Below are 19,575 nucleotides of genomic sequence, written 5' to 3'. Positions count from 1 at the left end.
TTGGCCCCTGCTTTTACTCCCGTTTCCCAATAAGAATGTGCTACAGGCTACCCTAAACCTGTCTCAGCTGAGCCTAGAAGTAGATCTCTCAACGCCTCCCCACAGGGAATGGCTTTTGTAGCCGAAAGAGTGAAAGCAACTGGCTTTTTTTTTCTTTTTTGAGATAAGTGGATTTCCTGAATAGGGGTGAAATTAAAATGTTTGCTAATGCTGTTTATGGCTTTGGCCTTCGTACTGCAGACAGAGACATAAAGCCTCAGCAGCCAGTAACTTTGCCTGCTCTATACCCAAAGCCCGCTGCGCTCCCCAAAAAGATCTGCTAACTGCGGATCTCCAGCAAGCCCAAGAACTGCCTCCCCACCCCTGCTGAGCTCCCCTCTGATCCCAAACACAACTTGCAGTCTGGATCTTGGTACTTCCATCCCACTACTCGTGACCCATGTACCGTCCCTCTCCTCGTGCTGTGTGTGACGCAGCAGCATCCCGCGCAACCGCGGCATTCGTAGGCATTTGCTCACAGAGCTTTCACCTGTGCAGAAAGCAAACAGAGTGTCTGGCCTGCAGGTGGGGGCGGGCGACGAGAGGCAGGGCCGGTGCATCGGGCGGGCAGCAGCCCGCGGGTCTGCGGGGCCCAGCCTGGCGTGGCAGGGCCACAGCTGCAGCCGCCCTGCGGCCCTGCCTCCTCCCCCCAGGGCCACAGGCAATTTGCCTCCCATTGTCACTGCTCAGAAAGTGCCTCGGCACAGTCTTCTTTTAAATTCTCTCGGATGACATCTATAAAAGAACACAGAGTGAAGTGCTGTGCAGAATGGGAGGCCTGATGAGAAGTGGTTTTCTTGCCATCATTCAGCCACATTTCGCGTGCTGTAAGTGTGAACAACTTTAGAGAAAGGGGAATTGGTGCCCTACAAATTAGACTCGCTTGCCATAGCCTTCTCTTGTTACAGTAGCCCTGACACACAGAAATAGCCTCACTAGAGGGACTGAAAGCCCATCGATGAGTCAGAATTGCTTACATGCACAGAGACGATGGTACCTGCATCTGAATGCAAATTTGACTTTACTTTCTGGGTTTTTGTTTGGATTTTCTTCACAGTGGTGTTCACTACATTTACTACATGTCACATTTCTGTGTTTTCCTTGGGTGTTCCTCCTAGGCACGCTGCCAATACACAGCAGGTACCATGCACTTAGGGAATACATTTTGAACGCCTTGGGGTGGGCTGTGTTTCTATAACGGAGCAGCAGACCTTCTATCTGCTTCCTGCAGCTCCTGTGCCTGCTCTCTTCAGCATGTAGATAAACTAGTAATGCAACGTAAACATGAAGGGAAAATGACTCCTTGAAAAGGGGTGGTGAAGAACCGTGAGTGTGTGTACACAGCCAGGCATTGCTGGTTGCAGTTTCCACAGAAACTGGAAATCAGTCTCATGCATTCAGGGGTGATATTTAGGGAGATGTTCATCGGTGGTAACATATGCATAGAGAAGCCAGTTGCAGCTGGGAGGGGGCTCTGTTTTTAGCCCGTGTACTGGAATTGTCCCCCCAACCCCGTGGTGGATGCAGCACGGCTTGGCAGGGGGCTCCTGCCTGTCGCTGAAGCGGGTGCTGGCAGGGCGAGTGTTTACCCTTCCCAGGACCACAAACCTGTGTTTACTTCAACATGCAGCGCTCCAGCCATGCAAACATGCAGATGGCGGGGCTGGGTTTTTGCACCCACATCAGCTGTTGAAGTATCGCAGCAAGCTGAGGGCACACATGTGCAGCGCCAGATTTCCTGGAGAAGGCACTTGTCCTCAGCACGAAGTAACGGTCTGGCTCTGGGGCTGCAGCTGGGGTAGCACTGAGCAGCCAGCACACTGTGTATCGGGGGGCAGGGAGGATTCCCCTCGGTGAGCTCTGGCAATCTGTGGGACAGCGTGTGGGGCAGAGGGCAGACACGGCCACAGGCTGCTGCACCCCGGGACGCTGGTTCAGCTCCACGCAAGCCCTGCGTCCGCGGCCCGTCACAGCGCGGGTGAATTTGGAGGGACCAGCCACCCCGCGCGCTGCCGCTCCGGGGCGGGGGTCGGCGCGTGCCGGGCCCGGCTGAGCCTCCCGCGCGCCGTTTCCGGGCCGCGCGCGGCCGCCCCCCCGCCTCAGGCGCGCGGCGGCTGACGGCTGTGCCCCGCAGGTGCCCGGGCAGCGCCCCGCCGCGCAGACGCCCCCGCTGGAGCCCGACGAGCAGAGCCCCTGCCCGCCGCCGCTGAGCCGGCCCATCCTCCGCTACCTGCGCCGACACCGCGCACACCTGCCCATGTACGCCCCGGCCGCCACCGACGGCGACGGAACCCCGCAGACGGCAGGTGAGACGGCAGCGCCGGGTCCGCCCGGCGGAGCCCCCCGGCTTGCGTACAGCGCGGGGCGGGGGAAGCGGGGGGAACGGGGATAGGATGCGAGGGGGGTCTCCGACGGCGCAAGGGGAGAGGAGGAGGGCCTCGGTGCCCAGCCCCGACGGAGCCAGGCGGGGCGGGATGGCGCTCGGTGTGCAGCCCTGAGGGGGAAGAGGGGCCTCAGTGGGCAGCCCCGGCAGGGGGGCGGCGGCGCGTGCCCGGCGGGCCCGCAGCTGTATGCTAATGCCCAGCGGGCCGCTCCGCCCAGCGGCACGCTTGTCCCACACGCTTGTCCCACCGGGCGGGCGGAGGGGAGGGGGGGGGGCTACGCGGGCAGGGCGGCCCCACAGCCCCCACCCCACGCCTCCCCCGCGGTCCGGCCCGCGGACGGGGTGCCCGGGACAGCGGCGGCCCCCGGCCCCCGCCTCCCCGCGCCCCTTTGTGCCGCCCGCCGGGAGGGTCGCGCAGCTTTATGCTAATGGCGCGCACAAAGGCGGCGAGCGGGGCCGCGCGGGGGGGCCGGCGCTGGCTCGCGTGCCGCCCGCGTGCCCTGCCGCCCCCTACAAAGGCGCGCGGGACCCTGGGGCCGGCCGGCTGCTCGCGGCGGGGGGCCGCCCCGCTCCCCCCATCCATCCCCCGCGCCCCGCCGCCACCTGCGACGCGCGGAGCGGCCCCGGTGCGGAGCTCCCCGCGCAACATCCTGCGTGGAGCGCGCGCAGCACCGCGACGCGTGCCGGGGCCGCAGACAAAGGGTTAAGGGGGAGCGGGGCAGCGGCCCAGCGCTCGTCCTGCGGCGGCTGCACCTGCCGCGGGGCCGCCGTAGACGGGCCCCTCGCGGCGCCGTTGGCCCTCCCGCACAACCCGGGAGCGGGCACTGACACCCCCGCACACGCCTGCCGGGCGCAGCCTCCGCGGCTCCGTTCCTACAGCCCAGCGCGCCGCGGCTCAGACGGGGCCGCGGAGCCAGCCCGAGGTCGGGGCTGCCGGCGGCCTGGCGCTTGCGGGGTAGCGGGAAGCGCGGCCGGCCGGCCAGGTGGCGTTACGGGCCCCGGTTCCCGGGCGGAGGGAGGGCGCACCGCGTAACAGGTTCCCGCCGGGACGGGGCCGCCGTGGGGTCGCGGCAGCGCGGAGTTCGTTCCCCGCACTCTCGAGGGTGCGGACGCCGGCTCCTTATTATTCCCCACTTGACCGGACCCGCCGTTTAGCACCTGATGCCGCCGGCAGAGAAAACCCACCCGCCGCACCGACATGCCGCCCCTTCCCCGCTCGGTCCCGGACGCCACAAAAGAGACTTTCGCCTTCTTTCCCCCGCGCCAACTTTCTTTCCCCCCGGGGCCGGCGGGCTGCCGCGGCCGAGCCCAGCGCAGCTTCAGCCCGCGGCGGCTGCCGGCTCGGGGCGCGGAGCGGCCGCCGGGCCCGGGCCCCGCCCGCCCCGGGGCGGCACACAAAGGCCGCGCGTGCCGGGCCGGGCCGGGCGGCGGCGCGGAGCGTGCGGGGGGCGGGGCCGGGCGTGTGCCGCCGCCGGGGGCCGCGCGGCGGGCGGGGGCTCAGGTGCACGCGCTCCGCCCGCCGCCGCCGCCCGCCGCGCCGCCGCTGATTGGCCCGCGCCGCCGCCGCCGGCACGAACAATGGCCCCGGCCCGCTTAAAGGCGGCGGCGGCCGCGCCGCGGGCAGAGCGAGGAGCGTGAGTCGCGGCCGCCGCCGGCGCGCAGGCGGTGCGAAGATGCCCCGGGGCTTCCTGGTGAAGCGCAGCCGGCGGCCCACCCCCGTGTCGTACCGGGCGCGCTGCTGCCGCGAGGCCGCCGCCGGGCCACCGCTCCCCGCCGGCGCCGCACCCCCGCCGCCCGCCTGTCCCGCCGCCCCGCCGCCGCGGGACTCGCCGCCGCCGGTGCCGTTCGGGACGCCCGATGCCGCCGTGCAAGCGCTGTACAGCCCCACGCGGCCCGTCAGCAGGGACAAGTACCTGGAGCGGGGATTCAGCCTGGGCTCGCCCGTCTCGGCCGAGTCCTTTCCCGCCCCGGCCGTGCCCGCCACCATGGACCCGCTCGTCTTTGCCCCGGCCGAGCTCAAGCTCTGGGCAGCCGCCAGCCACTCCGAGCCGCCCGCCGGCCACGCCGCCGGAGGTACCGGCTCCGCTCCCGGCGCGGCCGCCGCCGCGCCGCCCGCGCAACCCGCCTCGGTCCGCCCGCCGCCCGCCAAGCGCCCGCCGGGCGCCGCGGAGCCCGGCCGGCAGAAGACCCCGTCGGGCAAGAAAGCGAAGGCCATCCGCAAGCTGACCTTCGAGGACGAGGTGACCACGTCGCCCGTGCTGGGGCTGCGCATCAAGGAGGGCCCGGTGGAGGCGCCGGCCAAGGCGCGGGGCGGCTGCGCCCGGCCGCTCGGCGAGTTCATCTGCCAGCTCTGCAAGGAGGAGTACGGGGACCCCTTCGCGCTGGCGCAGCACCGCTGCTCCCGCATCGTCCGGGTGGAGTACCGCTGCCCCGAGTGCGACAAGGTCTTCTCCTGCCCCGCCAACCTCGCCTCCCACCGCCGCTGGCACAAGCCGCGCCCGCCCGCCGCCAAAGGCGGCCCCGAGGCGGGCCGGGCGCCGGCGGAGGAGCCGCCGAAGGAGGCGGCCGGCGGCAGCGGCAGCGAGCGGGACACGCCGAGCCCCGGCGGCGCCTCGGAGGCGGGCTCCGAGGAGGGGCTTTTCGAATGCCCGCGCTGCGCCAAGCGGTTCCGCCGGCAGGCCTACCTGCGCAAGCACCTGCTGGGGCACCCGGCACCGGCCCCCGCCGCCGCCCCGGAGCCCGCTGCCGACGAGCCGCCCGCGCCGCCGCCCGCCGAGTGCCGCCTCTGCCCCGTCTGTGGGGAGACCTTCCCCAGTAAGAGCAGCCAGGAGCGGCACCTCCGCCTCCTGCACGCCGCACAGGTCTTCCCCTGCAAGTACTGCCCGGCAACCTTCTACAGCTCGCCCGGCCTCACCCGGCACATCAACAAGTGCCACCCCTCCGAGAACAGGCAGGTCATCCTGCTCCAGGTGCCGCTGCGCCCCGCCTGCTAGAGCCGCCCGTGCCTTCCCGGGGCCGCTGCCGCTGCCCGCCGGGGCCGGCCCCGCTCGGCTCCGCGCTCCGGGGCCGCTGCCGCTGCCCGCCGGGGCCGGCCCCGCTCGGCTCCGCGCTCCGGGGCCGCTGCCGCTGCCCGCCGGGGCCGGCCCCGCTCGGCTCCGCGCTCCGGGGCCGCTGCCGCTGCCCGCCGGGGCCGGCCCCGCTCGGCTCCGCGCTCCGGGGCCGCTGCCGCTGCCCGCCGGGGCCGGCCCCGCTCGGCTCCGCGCTCCGGGGCCGCTGCCGCTGCCCGCCGGGGCCGGCCCCGCTCGGCTCCGCGCTCCGGGGCCGCTGCCGCTGCCCGCCGGGGCCGGCCCCGCTCGGCTCCGCGCTCCGGGGCCGCTGCCGCTGCCCGCCGGGGCCGGCCCCGCTCGGCTCCGCGCTCCGGGGCCGCTGCCGCTGCCCGCCGGGGCCGGCCCCGCTCGGCTCCGCGCTCCGGGGCCGCTGCCGCTGCCCGCCGGGGCCGGCCCCGCTCGGCTCCGCGCTCCGGGGCCGCTGCCGCTGCCCGCCGGGGCCGGCCCCGCTCGGCTCCGCGCTCCGGGGCCGCTGCCGCTGCCCGCCGGGGCCGGCCCCGCTCGGCTCCGCGCTCCGGGGCCGCTGCCGCTGCCCGCCGGGGCCGGCCCCGCTCGGCTCCGCGCTCCGGGGCCGCTGCCGCTCCTGCTCTCGCTCCCGCCTGCCCGGCCGCCGCCGAGCGCGTCCCGCCGGCCGCGCTTGGGACTCGCCACACGAATTTTAGCTTTAATACGGCTTGTGAACTGCTGGAATCTGGCTTTACTTTTTACCTTTCCGGGGGCTCTTCTTTTTTTTGTTTGTTTGTTTTGGTCGTTCGGTTCGGTTCTTATAAATGTGACCAGATCAAAGCGCTTGAGGAGAGTGAGAATTTCCTTTAGTGTAGCCACAAATGCCTTGACTCTGCTGTTGATGGTCTCCAGAAAATGCTGTAGAAACTGCCTTAACTGTGACATGCCAACTTTCTGTTTCTGTTCGGTTTGCCCTTACTGAGGTAGCTCATGAGTTGACTATCTGTATATGTTGGTTTGAGTAATTATGTTATTTATTCGTTATTTATTTATATTAATTATGAAGATTGATATTATTTGATCGCAGATGCTCTAATGCGCTTTTTTGTCTCCCTTGCCTGCCATTTCACTGTGCATTTTAGAAGATCTTTTTTTCTCAAGGGATCTGCTAAAAAGGTTTTAACTTTTATACCTAGAATAACACACAATCTTGACCATTTTATCCTGTGCCACTGACAGCTCTTACTTTTAGATGCAATCTCTTTTTCTACACACATTATTTTCTTAACTGTTAGCTATTTATAGAGTGCTTCAATAGAACTGTTTCAACTGTATAATTATTTACTATTCAAATAAAATATTTTCCAATTCAAGCGTGCTCCTCCTGCTCCCCCGGGGCTGGCCCTGGGGTCTCGGGGGGCCGTGGGGCTCCAGCTCTGTGCCTGCGCGTGAGGTTAATGAAGGAGAGCTAAGGGGGGTGAGGAGCAGGGTGAGGTGTGTCTGCAAGCAGGGGTGAGCATGCCCCTGTTGCCCTCCGCTGCTGTGGGCCCCGGGGCACCGGCTGCCCCTGTGCTCAGCTGCTGGGAAGAGCCGTGGAATAGCTTCCAGGGACCTTCCTCAAACGTGGTGTAGGGAAAAGGTGATGGTAGCAGGGACACACACACATGTACACACCACCTTTGAAGGGGAAGTACAGAACTTGGAACCCTTGGCTGCAAGAGGATGTGCTGTGGGGGCTCTGCCGTGTGCCCAGCACTCCGAGGTGCCGGGGCTGTTAGAACAGCTGCAGCCTGCGTTTGTTGGGCCCAGGGGAGGCCCAGGGTGAGGGCAGCCAAGCTTCAGTAACAGCAGCATCCTTCAATAATGAGGGGCTTTGGGCAAACAAGGCATGCCAGGACTCCATTTGGCAGAGGGAAGGTGCCAACACTCAACAGAGCGGTTGGGACAGGGGAACTGTGGCACAAAGTGCCACCCTCCAGCTTCACCCTGTGAGACAGAAGTGGCCGCATCCCATAGCCTGTGGGGCTCTGCAGAGGAGGGGCCTGGTCCTGCAGCTTTCAGTGGCATCAGTTTGGAGTCCTCAGCCCTGATTGTGTGCGAGGGCTCGACGGCTTGTGTCTGTGTGTGGGAATTGCACAGGTTGGGTCAAAAAGTTTTGGTCAGCACTTTTTGAGCAGAAATTGCTGGAATATCAGTGTAAGTGGGGCAGAGGTGTGCAGGGACAGTGAAAGTCCTCCCTCAGGTGTCGCAGTGCAGCCGTCCTGCCTCTCCCCTCGCCAGCAGCAGAAGCCACGGAGCCGAGCCCAGGGCACGCAGGTCTGCTTGGCAACCCCGAATGCAAATACCGTGCCACATGCCGGCATGTCGAGGGCCACGGCTGGGCTGGGAGGTTCAGGCTCGGGTGCTTTGGCACACTTCTCAGGGACAGTCGTGCCTTTGAGGCTCTCGCCTGCTGGCAGAGGTTTCCAGCCTGTTCCTGCCATGTTTGCTCCCCTGAAGGCTGTGCCCTGAGGTATGGCTGCTTCACCCTGGGGAAGGCAGAGACCTGGAGGGAAGCTTCCCAGGAAATGGCTGAATATTTTTGGATATAGCAAAGCTGCTTCTCGTTCAATCAGGCTGGAAAACACTGGAGCCTCTGTGCTGTCTCCATTCCTAGGAAACCAGCTTTGTTACACCGGAGCTGCCTTCAGGTCTGGGCGAAGCTGTGGTTCTACCTGGCAATCAATGCAGGTAGCCACAGGCAGCGAAACACACTTGGCAGGAAGCGTGGTTTGGCTTTTCCCTCGGCCCTGGCCACAGAAAGTCCCGGCTGCTGTGCTGTCCCAGCCCGGCGTGCCCCCAGCCTGGCCATGGCCACTTGCCAGAGTACGGGGCAGCTCTGGGGCCGCCAGATCCACACCAATGCCCGGCGCGTCCTTCCGAGGGGCACAGAGGCTCCACACACATCCTCACAGCCAGGCCCCTGCTGAAGTCTTTGCTCTAAGCCTGTGGCACTGACAGGCCACAAAACAACCGCTTCAAATTGGTATCGAGTTCCCAGCAGTGAAGTACATTGTGCCTGTCCCAGTAGGGAGCCAGATAAAACCTGCTGGGGTCAGGAGAGTTTCCCAGGTTGGCAGGGAGCTGTCGGGGGAGCCGTCAGCACCCACGCTTCCACATCCTTTGCTGATGGGAACATATGTTGCAGTGGAAAGTGCGGTTAGTGGAGACTCCTGTTTCAGGGGGGGAGTAAGGAAAGGTGAAACTGGAGTACATTGGAAACTGGGCTCCTTTCACGAACACCCTGCAGAGCAGGGGAATGGCTTTTGGCGTCACTGGGCTGCAGCAGAGAGAGCTGCCGGGCCTCTTGGCGCGCTCCCTCCTCCCAGGGGCTGCGCAGAAGGTCATAGCGAGTGTGAGGCACCAGCTGCCCACAGGATTCACCGGGAGCGATCAGCATCACCACACTTTGTGCAGCTCTGGCAGTGATGGGCATTGTGCCACCTCCATGGGTTACAAGGACCCCCAGGACAGCAGCTGCCTCTGGGGGAGGAAACTGCCTCTACTCCTCACTGACCTGGCTGAGCACGGAGCTGCTCCTCCCCTGCGCTGCCCTGTCGCCTGTGCCCCCAAAGCGGCACCTCATCCCGGCTCTCCTCTGCCTCCACCTCCGCCTCTGGAGCCTCTGGAGACCCTGGAGCCCACCAAGAGCTGCGGAGGGCCGTGGAAAGCGCTGTGTGCCCAGCACTGCTCGCAGCAGCCTCTGGGGACACAGTGGTGCCGTTCGGCAGCACGGGCCGGCTGGCGCTCAGCAAACGGCTCCTGCTGTCAGCTCACAAAGCAGTTTGCTGATGGCCCTCGCTGTGTCCAGCAGGAACAGGCTTGGGAAGCACAGAAAGCACCGATCCTGCCCCGACTGTGGCGGGATTCCCAGTCCCTGGGGCAGCTGGCGCGCCGGCACAGCGGCTGCTCGCTCTGCGCACGCGGGCAGAGGGGTCTGCTGGAGCCCCCCTCCTGTCTGAGCACAGGGAAAGCTGGACCCATGGTCTGAAACGGGTTGTTTGCAAACTGAAACAGGGAGATTAATGACAGGAACCTTCCTGGTCCTGAAAGAGGCAGCTCAGTGAGCTCCAGTGAGCCGCGAGACCGGGCTGGCGAGGCGCTGCGCAGTGTCCTGTCAGCAGGGGAATGCTCCGCGATGCTGCCTCTCGAGCGGCTGTTTTTAGCAGTAATTGGTATCACCTCACAGCCACCAACACAGCAGGTGCAGCCATCGGCTGCCTCGCTTGGGAAACACAGCGGGGCACAGCCAAGGCTGTGGGAGCTGCTGTGCGCCAGCCTGGCCTGGCCGAGCACCGGTGTGCTGGTTTCCTGAGTGGGCAGGTGGGACATGGCCCAGGGCTGGGGCAGGGGACAGGGCTGTGCTTTGTGCTCCTCATACCAAATCTGTTGCAGACCCGTGGCACTTGGTAATGGGCTGAGGTGGGAAAGGGGCTCATGGAGCCACGGGCGGCTCTGCCCATCTGTCCCCAGGGGGCATGCAGTGTGGTGGGTGATGTGGGGTGCTGTGGGGTGCAAACCTCATCAGTGGCTTCCTGCAGCTCCTTCAGCTGGCCCACCCTTCCCAACAGCGACGAAAGATGCCTCAATAAGAACACAGTTCTGCAACCAACTTTTATTCTTTGGACTCAGAGGCTGAAAACCTCTTATTTTGCCACAAAGCTGTTCCTTGGACACACAATTTTCAGTAGTAGCTGGGCAGAATTGAGCCCAACAAACCCCATCATTCTTTCCTTTCAGCCCACAGTTGGTGGCAGCGTGGCAGGAAGGGCTGGGGCTGGGGGCCCCCACATTCCCAGCACCTGCTGAAGGGGAGGGAGGTGTGTGAGGGCTAACGGAGCAGCTTTGTCATGCAAAACCACTGACCAAGTTGTACAAATCCGTATCTTTAGGGTTTTCACATCAGGAAAATTCATTTTGCATCGGTGTTTTAATCCCTCCCTGAACCAGAGCTGCGTATTGCTCGAGGAGCAGCGTCCCAGGTGATTCAGAGGAATGCCTTTGAAATCACTTCAGCCCGTTACTGGATAACTGACAACAAGGCAGCCTCACCTGCCCAGTCCTGGGAACACAATAAAGGATGTGGTTTATCTTTCAATTTCATTCAGCAACACACAGTCAGCAGAAGACAAACCCAAACCGTGGGGCAGAAACAGGAGGGCGGCCAGGCCATGCAGCCACGGAGGCACATCCAGGAGGGCTGGCAGCCCCCGGGGTGCCCAGCGCTGCCTCAGCCTCACTGGCAGTGCCCATGGAGCAGCACTCCCTGCCTGCAGACACTCGCTCACCGCAGCCCCCAGGGACAAGTGCAAAACACTAATGAAGTGGTGGCCCAGAGGTGCACTTGGCTGCACCAGAAACCCCTTCACCTCACCCCAGTCACACTGGGCTGAGAGGTGGGAGCTGGATACTGAGCAGTGAAACAAACAGAAAACCAGGAGAAGCAGCAGCAATACGCCCAGACCTGAGGAAGGATGGGGGGTCTGACACCATGCATGAGAACAGGCAAAACACCCACAGGACAGAGCTAACACAGCACTGGCTGCTGTGCAGCCAGCTCCTCGCCCCCACAGCCAGGACGGCCGGTGGCTCAGCTCCCCCCCACTGCAGCCCCCAGCACAGGGGCTTTCCAGCCACTCTCATCCCACCCAGCAGCAGCAGCATGTCCCTCGGATTTCTTCTGCTCTTACAGTACAGGAGTTTTTAGCTATAAAAAGTTACCACCCCTAGAAAACTATGATTCACATGACTGAAATACATTTCCTATGGAAAAGATAAGATCTGCTTACTACACGAAGTGCCAGGAGGACACTGCACGGCCTCCAAAGCCTTCAGACTTATTGTATTGTACCTCAAGACGCCTGGGTGCAGGCGTTGTGGCAGGGTTGTGGCAGGGTGGGGTGTGTAACGAGTCAAGCCGTGGTGAGCAGCAGTGGCAGCAGATGTGCAGCTCTTCAGAAAGGTGTTTGGTTCTGTGTGTTCCTGCAGTGGGGGGTTCACAGTGCGTGGCCCAAGGCAGAGCTGAGAGGGGCTTCCATCAGGCACAAGCGCCAGGCGCTGGCGGGGAACGGCCGGGCCGGCAGGCGCAGGAGCTGCCGAGCGGTGCTGGCTCCGGCCCCCACTGCCGCCCAGGAGAGGGGCCTCGTCCTCTGCCCCGCTCCATGGGATCGAGCGCTGGGCTTCGGGACTGACACACGGGATGGTGACGGGCGACCTCGAACAAAGTGCCGTGACTGCAGGGACGCTCCCGCGGGTGCTGGCACTGTGTGAAGCTGACAGTGCCCTCCTGCATTCCAGGTGCCGGTTACTGACCCAGAACGGGCGCTGGACGACCAGAGGGACTGGCGGGGAGCTGGTGCAGACACCCCCTGGAAAGCACCTCTGGCATTCCCGAGGATGGAACGCTCGTTACGTGACTGCTCATACGGAAACCTCTGTTACACAGAACTCCCCGGTGCCCGGCGAAGTGTCGGCTGGAATGACTAAAAGCGAGGCTCTAGAGTAACAGTAAATAAGTGGTCTCGGCACTGGCTCGTGTGGTGCGTGCTGCCCTCAGCCCCGCGCCGCCAGCCCGGAGAGCTGCGGCGGGCACAGCGCGTGGTGGCCACACGGTCGCCCAGCCCTGGCAGCGCCAGCTGGGCCTCAGCGGCACGGCCCGGAGAGGCAGCAAACGACGCGTGTGTCCCTCCCGGGCGTGCTGCGTTCCTGGGGCCGGCGGCGGCTGCGCTCAGCTGGAGGCTTTGCTGAGCGCGCTGGCGGAGCGGCGCAGCTTCCCAGGGACACGGCTCCTGCAGGCGGGCGGCAGCATGGGCGAGGTCTGGCCCGGCAGCTCTGTCCCGATGGTGCCGCTCAGGTCAGCGCTGGCACTTGTGGTGAGGCAGCCTGGAAAACAGAAGGGGCAGACAAGTGGTGGAAGGGAAGCGGCAGCCCACCTGAATGTGCATCAGGGTAACCACTTGGGTTTCGGGAAACCCTTTCTGGAGGTGTTTCAGCCTCCAATAAACCCCCAAAGAACCCATTTTCCCCTCTAATTAGTGCCACTGCTTGCAGAGGACACGAAGCAGCCGTCAGCATCCCGTGCTCACGGCCACCCTTCGGCATCTTCGTCCGTGGGCTGGGGAACCTGAACGGCCGTGGGGCGTCTGCAGGTGTTCACACTTTGCCGTTCAACAACATTAAATTACATCTCAATTGTTCCCCGCAGACAATTAGGACTGGAGGAGGCCAGAGCGAAGCAGGTTGTCTGAAGGAGAAGGGATGAGGATGCAGCTGTTAAACCAAGCAGCAGATAACTAAGCTGAGGCACGTGCGGCTCCTTCCCTGCTGCAGCCTGGCCCTGCTCTGGCTGCTGGGGCCTGGCCCAGCCCTGAGCGCTGCCAGCAGCTCCTCGGCCCAGCATTTTGAAACCGCGTTGTAATTCTCTCTGTGAACACCGAGGTTTTCACCGGGCTGGGCTGGAGGCTCAGCCTCGTGTCCGGGCGGTGGGCACGGCGCAGGATGTCTCCATGCCCGGGCTGGGACCACCTGAGTGCACACCCATGGCTGAGGTTTGCGTCACACACCTACATCCAGCTCTACAACCAGCTGTGCCTTTATCGGCTCTTAGTTGGCATGACTGATGGCCACAGAGGTAACTAATACCCCTTCCACTCTGTTATCCCGGGGGCTCTGAGGCCTGCAGGCAGCAGAGCGCTCGGGACTCTGTCTGCCCATGAAGGGACAGGGACCCAGCTGACTCGGCTGCGTTTCCAACATGCCTGCATCAGAGCTCATGCCACACGCGCTGCCCTCCCTTGCCCCATCCCTCGGGGCTGCAGCAGCCCTGCTCTGCCTTTGAATGGCTGTGAACAGCTCACATTGGTCCTGGGACTTCTGGAGACAATGCTGGGGGCCTCCATGGGACCCCTTGGGCACAGGCAGCGTCGAGGGCTGTTTCCTTGCTACAAGGGGTAAAACCCTGTCCTCATGCTTTAGCTGACTCTGAATGATTGGATGACTCAAAGCAGTGAAGGAACAATGCGGAGGGGCTACAGAAAAATACCTCCTGCTCCTCTGAAATCCCTCGGCCAGTTGGCCAACCAGCGTTTGCCTTTCAAAGACAGCCTGTACTTACCAGAGTTACACTGCAAGGCAATTGACTGTAGGGGAAATACCACATTTAGAACAGGTGAAAGATGTGACTTTGCATGCAGAGGCATTTTCTGTGAAAAATGTGGAGCTGTCAGTTTTGGATTAGAAACAAAACCTGCGGTGCTGCTGGTGGGGAGAAGCGTGGGGGAGGGAAGGGCTGTGAGGGAGGGGTTGCACTTTACATTCCTGCAGCTCAGCAGAGTGGCAGATGGTCAAAATCATACAGTTTCCAGCACATGGACAAGCAGGAGCAGTATCCATGCAAGCGCCCAGCACTGCACTGCTGCATGTAGGAAGCACAGGGGCTGCACCAGGCAGGGCTGTGGGCCGAGCACACACCTCTGCAGTGCCTGCAGCACCTGCTGCCAACACACTCCAGCAGCCCCAGCCTCCTCTGGAGAGTGCTTAGCTCATAGCCAACATCAGGGCTCCCCCAAAACCGGCCTGATGGATAGGGGAGAGCAGCTGCAGAGTGAGCCAATCACAGCCATGAAAGAGAAAGGCTTTCATATAAGTAGTATAATTCCACTTGCAAGCTGTCGGGCACAAACTCTCGTGACCTGGCCGTCTTGCAAGGGGAGCTGCACCTCTGCTGAGAGCTGGGGGGGCAGCAGCTGTCAGAGGCCTGGTGCTGTTTCTTTTTGCAGTGATATGGGCGGGGAAGGTGTTTCTCTCTGGGTGTGTGTTTCACAGGGCGTGCAGGCAATGTGAAATTACAGGGTGTGAGATCCAGGCACCAGCTCTGCAGCGCTGCAGTGACCAGACCCCACGAGTTCCAGCCTGGCAGGTGAGCCAGCGCAGGGATTAACCTCTACAGCTCAGCCAAATGGGAAACGTGCAAACAGGGGGAACCCCCCAGAGCTGCCCAGCAGCTCCTTGCGCCCGGCACACTGGCCTCGGGGCCCCACGGCTCCCGTGTGTGTGGGCAGTGGGACGGGGCAGCGGCAACAGGCAGAGACAGACCCCAGAGCCCCCGCGGCCGCACCGAGCGCAGGAGGCGCGAGAGGAGGAGGAGGAGCACACGGCCAGCAGCAGCAGGGCCTGCGCAAGCAGCGCTCTTACCTGCGGCAATTACCGTACCGAGACCATTACACACTCTAATCTAAAGGGAGAGAACACAAAAGGACGTGAATTGAGGAGCAGCACCACGGGCAGGGGCTGTTCAGCAGGCGCTTCCGCGGGCTCCCGCAGCTCATAATGCCTCACGGGGACGGAGCCTTTGGCTTTTAAAGCGTCCCTTGCAGAGGGGGATAAACACCGAGTTAGTAATACAGATTCAAACAGATTTTAAGTGAAGAAGAGTTATCTATTGGAAAAGGAGAGGCAGACAGCTTATTTGACTACAAACCTACTGACCAGAACAAACCTGGTTTCCCAAACCCACCAAGGCATGTGCTCTAGAAAAAGAAAAGATCTTTCAGCCATTGCAGCAGATGGACACTCCTGAAAGCAAAATGCCTCCCTCTCCCCAGCCTTCAGCACAGCGATACTGGTACTGCTAAGGGTGAAACATCTTGGAGTTGTATGGAGGAAGCTGGCAGGACCTGTGCCAGGACAAGGGCCACACAGGCTGTCCCTACACAGCCCAGCTCCCGAGGGTCCAGCTGCTCCCTGGGGACACCCTCCACAGAGCACCACAACTAAAAGCACCTTCTCTGGTGCTCTAAACTCAGAAGGGTGTTTTTTTCGCCCCTCCCTAAACCAACCCAGCCGACTCCCTGCAAGGCCACAGCATTCCTGAGGTCGAGGGTCAGCTTTTCAGGCTCAGCGTCCGCGTTTCCTGAGCACAGCAGGTGCCTCATGAAGGGTCCAGGTCCCTGCTCAGCAGGGACGAGTTTGCTTTTAGGAACTACAACAGAACAGGTGAAGTTTGTGTACCACTGCTGAACATTCCATCAAAAAGCACCTCGCTGCTGTGGAGATTCCCCGCAGAAACGTTTGGTAAAGGCCAGGCAGTAGGCTCCAGCTGCTCCTGTGCCTGCCCTTTCCTTCCCCAGCCCCTGCCAGGCAGGAGAGCCCTCTGAGCCCTTAGCCGTGTTCATGCACAGGCTGAAGGGGCTGCTGCAGAGCCCTGAAGTCAGTGGGGTTTTGATGTGATGGCTGCAGGTGCTCTGTGCCTTCTCTGAAGCCAGGCACTGCTGCGGGCCCAGGCACGGGCAAGCAGCCCCAACACACTCCTGGAGCGGCCCAGCGCTGGGGTGCAGAGCCCAGGGGTGCAGAGCCCAGGGCCAGGACAGCACATCGCCGGAGCTGCTTCGACGCCACGTGGCACTTGCGGTGACTTGTGTTTGGTGTGAGCTGGAACAGGGCTGCGCGTTTCCTCAGCCCTCACGGGGGTTTCAGCGCTGCTCCGAGACCTTCCATTCAGCTGATGTCTTTGTGCGGAGCGCGGGGGGGACGCGGCACACGGTGACACCTGCACACGGTGACACGCGGCACTGGCGGTGCGGAGCCTTTTCTGTCCCCCCGCAGCCGGGGCAGCGCCGCGCGCGGCTCGGCGGGGATGGGGTTAACGGCCGCGCGCGGCGGGGGCGTGGCCGCGTGACGTCACGCCGCGCACATAACGGTCCGGCGCGTGCCGCGCCTCAGCAGCGATCGGCCCCGGCCGTCGGGCCCCGGCGAGGGACGATCGGCCCCGGCCGTCGGGCACCGGCGCGGTGAGTCACGATCGGCCCCGGCCGGAGCCAGCAGCGCTGGGGTGTGGGGCCTGTCCGTGCGCCGCTGGTGCCCAGCGTGGGGTACGGAGAGCCGGGCACGGGCGGAGCTGGGGCACAGGGGGCCGGGGCACGGGCAGAGCTGGGCTATGGGGGGCTGGGGCACGGGCAGAGCTGGGGCACGGGCAGAGCCGGGGCACGGGGGGCTGGGGCACGGGCAGAGCTGGCCAGAGGGTGCTGGAACAAGTTTGTTCCCCAAGTGTGTTGCCGGAGTTAAAGGAGGCAGCTGGTCACAAGGCCGGCTCGTTTCTTTACATGGTGGTGGTCTGCAAACTCCCCCATGCCCTGTGTTCCCTGGGGTGCCGCTGACCACCTCTGGGAGAGGGATGAGGAGCAGGACATGGTTGTACTGCTGCTGTCTACTTATGAGGTGATTCTATGGTTGGTCATTAGATTCAGCTGGTAGCTGGATGCAACATTGGCACACCTGTACCTTTGGCTTTCCAGAGGGTCACAGCTGCAGGTGGATCTGTGCTCCATCAGTGCCTGGGTACCTCCTCCCCTGACCCTGGTGCCTGTGGAGTTGTTCTCCCACTCTCACTACCTTCTGCTACAGTTCTGCATCTGTGCCACAACTTCTTCCCCTTCCCCACTGTGTCAATGCCAGTTGTTCCCCACTATTGCTGATGGGCAGTGGCTGGTCTGTCCCAGAGCTGACAGGCAGCTCTTTAAAGCCTTCCCTGTAGCCCCCCATTACTAGAACCTGCCACACAACCCCCTACAAAGAGAGCAGGGGGCTGAAGCCCTGGGGTGGCAGCAGCAGGGGGGCAGTGGGGAGCAGCAGGCCCTGCCTAGGGGCTGCCCAGGGCAGCTCGGACCCTCGGTAAGGCACTGCAGCACCCAGAGTGCTGGTTAACGTGCAGCTTTGCTCCACTGCTGCTTGGTTGTGAAAAATAACACAGTAGGGCCTTGAAAGGCTGTAACTGAAGCAGTGAGAGGGTCAGCCACAAGCAGAACACCCCTGAGACAGCTCCCAGCACGGGTGATGAGCGCTTGATGCTGCTGCACACCTGGCCTTGGTTGTTTCAGAGACTGGGAATTAAACCCTAAATGTACACATCACAGTTCTAATTAGTCATGACTTGGAGCAACTGCTAATTAGTTGTGCAGGGGCCAGAGGGACCGCAGCAAGTGTGAGAGATGGTTTCTGCCTTGCACTGGGCAGTGGCACTGCAGGGCCCCAGCTCCTGCCCCATGCTGAGGGAAAAGGCAAACGGGCCACATTGCCTCCAGCCTCCTCTGAGCTGACAGCTCGAGCAGCTGGAGCTGTCACCCAGCAGAAGAGAGAGGCCTGTCAAGCTAATATTTTCCCATCCCTCCCTTGCCCTCTCTTCTCTCAGAGATTGTAGCTGGGAGAGCTCCCTGAGAACTCATTACATGGGAAAAAGAGCCCAGGCTGACGGCCCTGACATTGCTCTCACACCCTCTGCTGCAGAGCCTGAGGTTACACTGGGCTTGAGGGAGAAGTAATCTCAGCACCAGCACAGCCTTGGAGCAGGGGCCCTGCCAGGACCTGCAGTTAACGATGCCACTTGCTGACCGTGCTGCACGGACTGACCCGGCCATGGCAGCGTGGGTTGATGAAGGGCAGCTCCTGTTTGTTAAGCCTGATCTCCTCCTGTGACCGGTGATGTGCCTGTTGGATGAAGCAAAGGCTGTGGATGTTATCTGCCTTGACTTTAATAAGGCAACTGTTTCCCACAGTGTTCTTGGGGAAATTGGCTGTTCTTGGCTTGGATGGGCAGACACTGTCCTGGGTGAAACACTGGTGAGATGGCTGGGTCCAATGAGGTGTGTTCAATGGGGTGAAATCCAGTTGGTGGCTGGTCACCAGTGCTGTCCCTGGGGCTCAGTGTTGGAGCTACTCCGGATTAACATCTTCAGTAATGATCTGGATGAGGGGATCAAGTGCACCCTGAGTAAGCTGGCACCAAGCTGGGTGCCAAGTGTTGATCTGCTTGAGGGCAGTGAAGGTCTACAGAGAGATCTAAACATGCTGGATGGCCTGTGTCAGGAATGGTGTTATCAGCAGAAGGGAGGTGATCATTCCCCCTGGATTCGGCACCAGGGGAGGTTCAGGCTGGATGTGAGGAGGAATTTCTTTGCTGTCAGGCATTGGAACAGCTGCCCAGGGAGGGGCTGGAGCCACCGTCCCCGGAGGGGTTTCAGAGCCGGGTGGGTGTTGCAGTGAGGGCAATGGGCTGGTGGGTGATGGGGCTGGGACAGAGACTGCACTCCGTGGGCTGAAAGGGCTCTGCCAGCCCAAGTGATTCTATGACTGTCCCCTGGGGGTTGGACTGGATGATCTTTAAAGGTTCCTTCCAACCCCTACCATTCTGTACTTCAGTTGTGAGCAGGCCTGGTCATCCTGGTGTACGGAGCGGTCACAGGGAAAGCCAGAGCAGCCACAGGGGCTGCGGTGCTGATGCCACCCAGCAGCTTCAGTTCTCGCTGAGGGCTTGCCCTGGCTAACAACAGGCTGTTCCCAGCCCTTACAGGGGCACTGAGAGTTCTGCCTGTTTGAGGAAGGACTTACCTTCCATGAGAAAATGCAAATGACCCTGCTGTCAGTGTGCATCACCTCAGAGTGTCTGACAATGTGAAGGCTCTGGCCAGGGCACAGGAGCAGTCCCATGGTGTCTGGGGGATGAAGGAGCTCTCTTCATTCTGTCACAGACAGCTACCAGCAAGGTGTGTAAGCTTGTCAGGCTCATTCATGAATTAGGGAGGACACCACAGCTTGGAAAAGATTTTTACTGTGAAAACTTTCTGACTATAAGTTAGAAAGAGCAGAAATGGTGTTTCTGGTTGCCACTGTGGCCTCTGTGACTGTGAGAAGTGCTCCTGGTCTGAGGGAGGCACTTCCACTCCAGCCCCGGCAGAAACAGCCCGGCGTGCAGCGCCGTGTGTCGTCACAGAAATGGCTGTGGTTTCTCAGCTGGGCTCAGAAACGCTGTGTCACGTCAGTGGAACACACTCCTGTGGATTTCCTGAGGTGTGAAGGAGGAAGGAGGTAATGAGAAGTGTGAAATGGGTTTATGGCGTGTGCCTTGCTGAGATGTCTCTGGGGAGCCGGGGCAAGTTCGGGGCTTCTGCAGAACATCCTCGCTTGCCTCCTTCATTAGATCAGGTAATTACTGCTTGATGCAATTGAACACTTCACGTGGCACCTTTTCATTCTCTGCTCTTGAGCAGCTGCCATGGGCCAAGAGCCGGT

The 19,575-nt window shown here is 62.3% G+C and overlaps 4 protein-coding genes across 9 annotated transcripts in view; 2 read left to right on the top strand and 2 right to left on the bottom strand.

Annotated features, from left to right (window-relative positions):
• The window catches only part of SLC24A3 (solute carrier family 24 member 3), a 343,101-nt gene that overhangs the window by 295,686 nt on the left and 27,840 nt on the right, over nt 1–19,575 (bottom strand). The window lies entirely within an intron of this gene.
• The window catches only part of CFAP61 (cilia and flagella associated protein 61), a 111,623-nt gene that overhangs the window by 91,434 nt on the left and 614 nt on the right, over nt 1–19,575 (top strand). Inside the window, exons 25-26 of one of the 2 annotated variants that reach the window (XM_061989412.1) lie at nt 2,174–2,345; nt 11,812–11,913. In XM_061989412.1, the coding sequence (XP_061845396.1) occupies nt 2,174–2,345; nt 11,812–11,825 (186 nt within the window). In that variant the 3' untranslated portion in view covers nt 11,826–11,913. Of the gene's footprint in view, nt 1–2,173; nt 2,346–11,811; nt 16,302–19,575 lie in introns of those variants that run through there. The other variant, XR_009818155.1, reaches the window with a different exon arrangement.
• On the top strand, nt 4,001–5,459 carry INSM1 (INSM transcriptional repressor 1). The gene is given in 2 exon segments (XM_061989419.1): nt 4,001–4,064; nt 4,067–5,459. Coding segments are annotated over 2 exon segments (1,413 nt in total). The 3' UTR covers nt 5,416–5,459.
• Nucleotides 10,127–19,575, bottom strand: part of RALGAPA2 (Ral GTPase activating protein catalytic subunit alpha 2) — a 121,218-nt gene continuing 111,769 nt past the window's right edge. For 2 of the 5 annotated variants that reach the window (XR_009818154.1, XM_061989409.1), the window contains 2 exons: nt 14,707–14,746; nt 12,307–12,396 (listed from right to left, as the gene is read on the bottom strand). Coding sequence is in view for 4 of the 5 variants with exons in the window: in XM_061989409.1 (XP_061845393.1) it covers nt 14,742–14,746 (5 nt within the window). In the remaining variant the exon portion in view is untranslated. Of the gene's footprint in view, nt 12,397–14,706; nt 14,747–18,375; nt 19,349–19,575 lie in introns of those variants that run through there. The other 3 variants (XM_061989407.1, XM_061989410.1, XM_061989408.1) reach the window with 2 other exon arrangements.

This window comes from Colius striatus, chromosome 2, assembly GCF_028858725.1.
Source record: "Colius striatus isolate bColStr4 chromosome 2, bColStr4.1.hap1, whole genome shotgun sequence".
NCBI classification, from domain to species: Eukaryota; Metazoa; Chordata; class Aves; order Coliiformes; family Coliidae; genus Colius; species Colius striatus.
The sequence above is the reverse complement of the archived record's forward strand: the minus strand, read 5'-3'. Positions and strand labels throughout refer to the sequence as shown.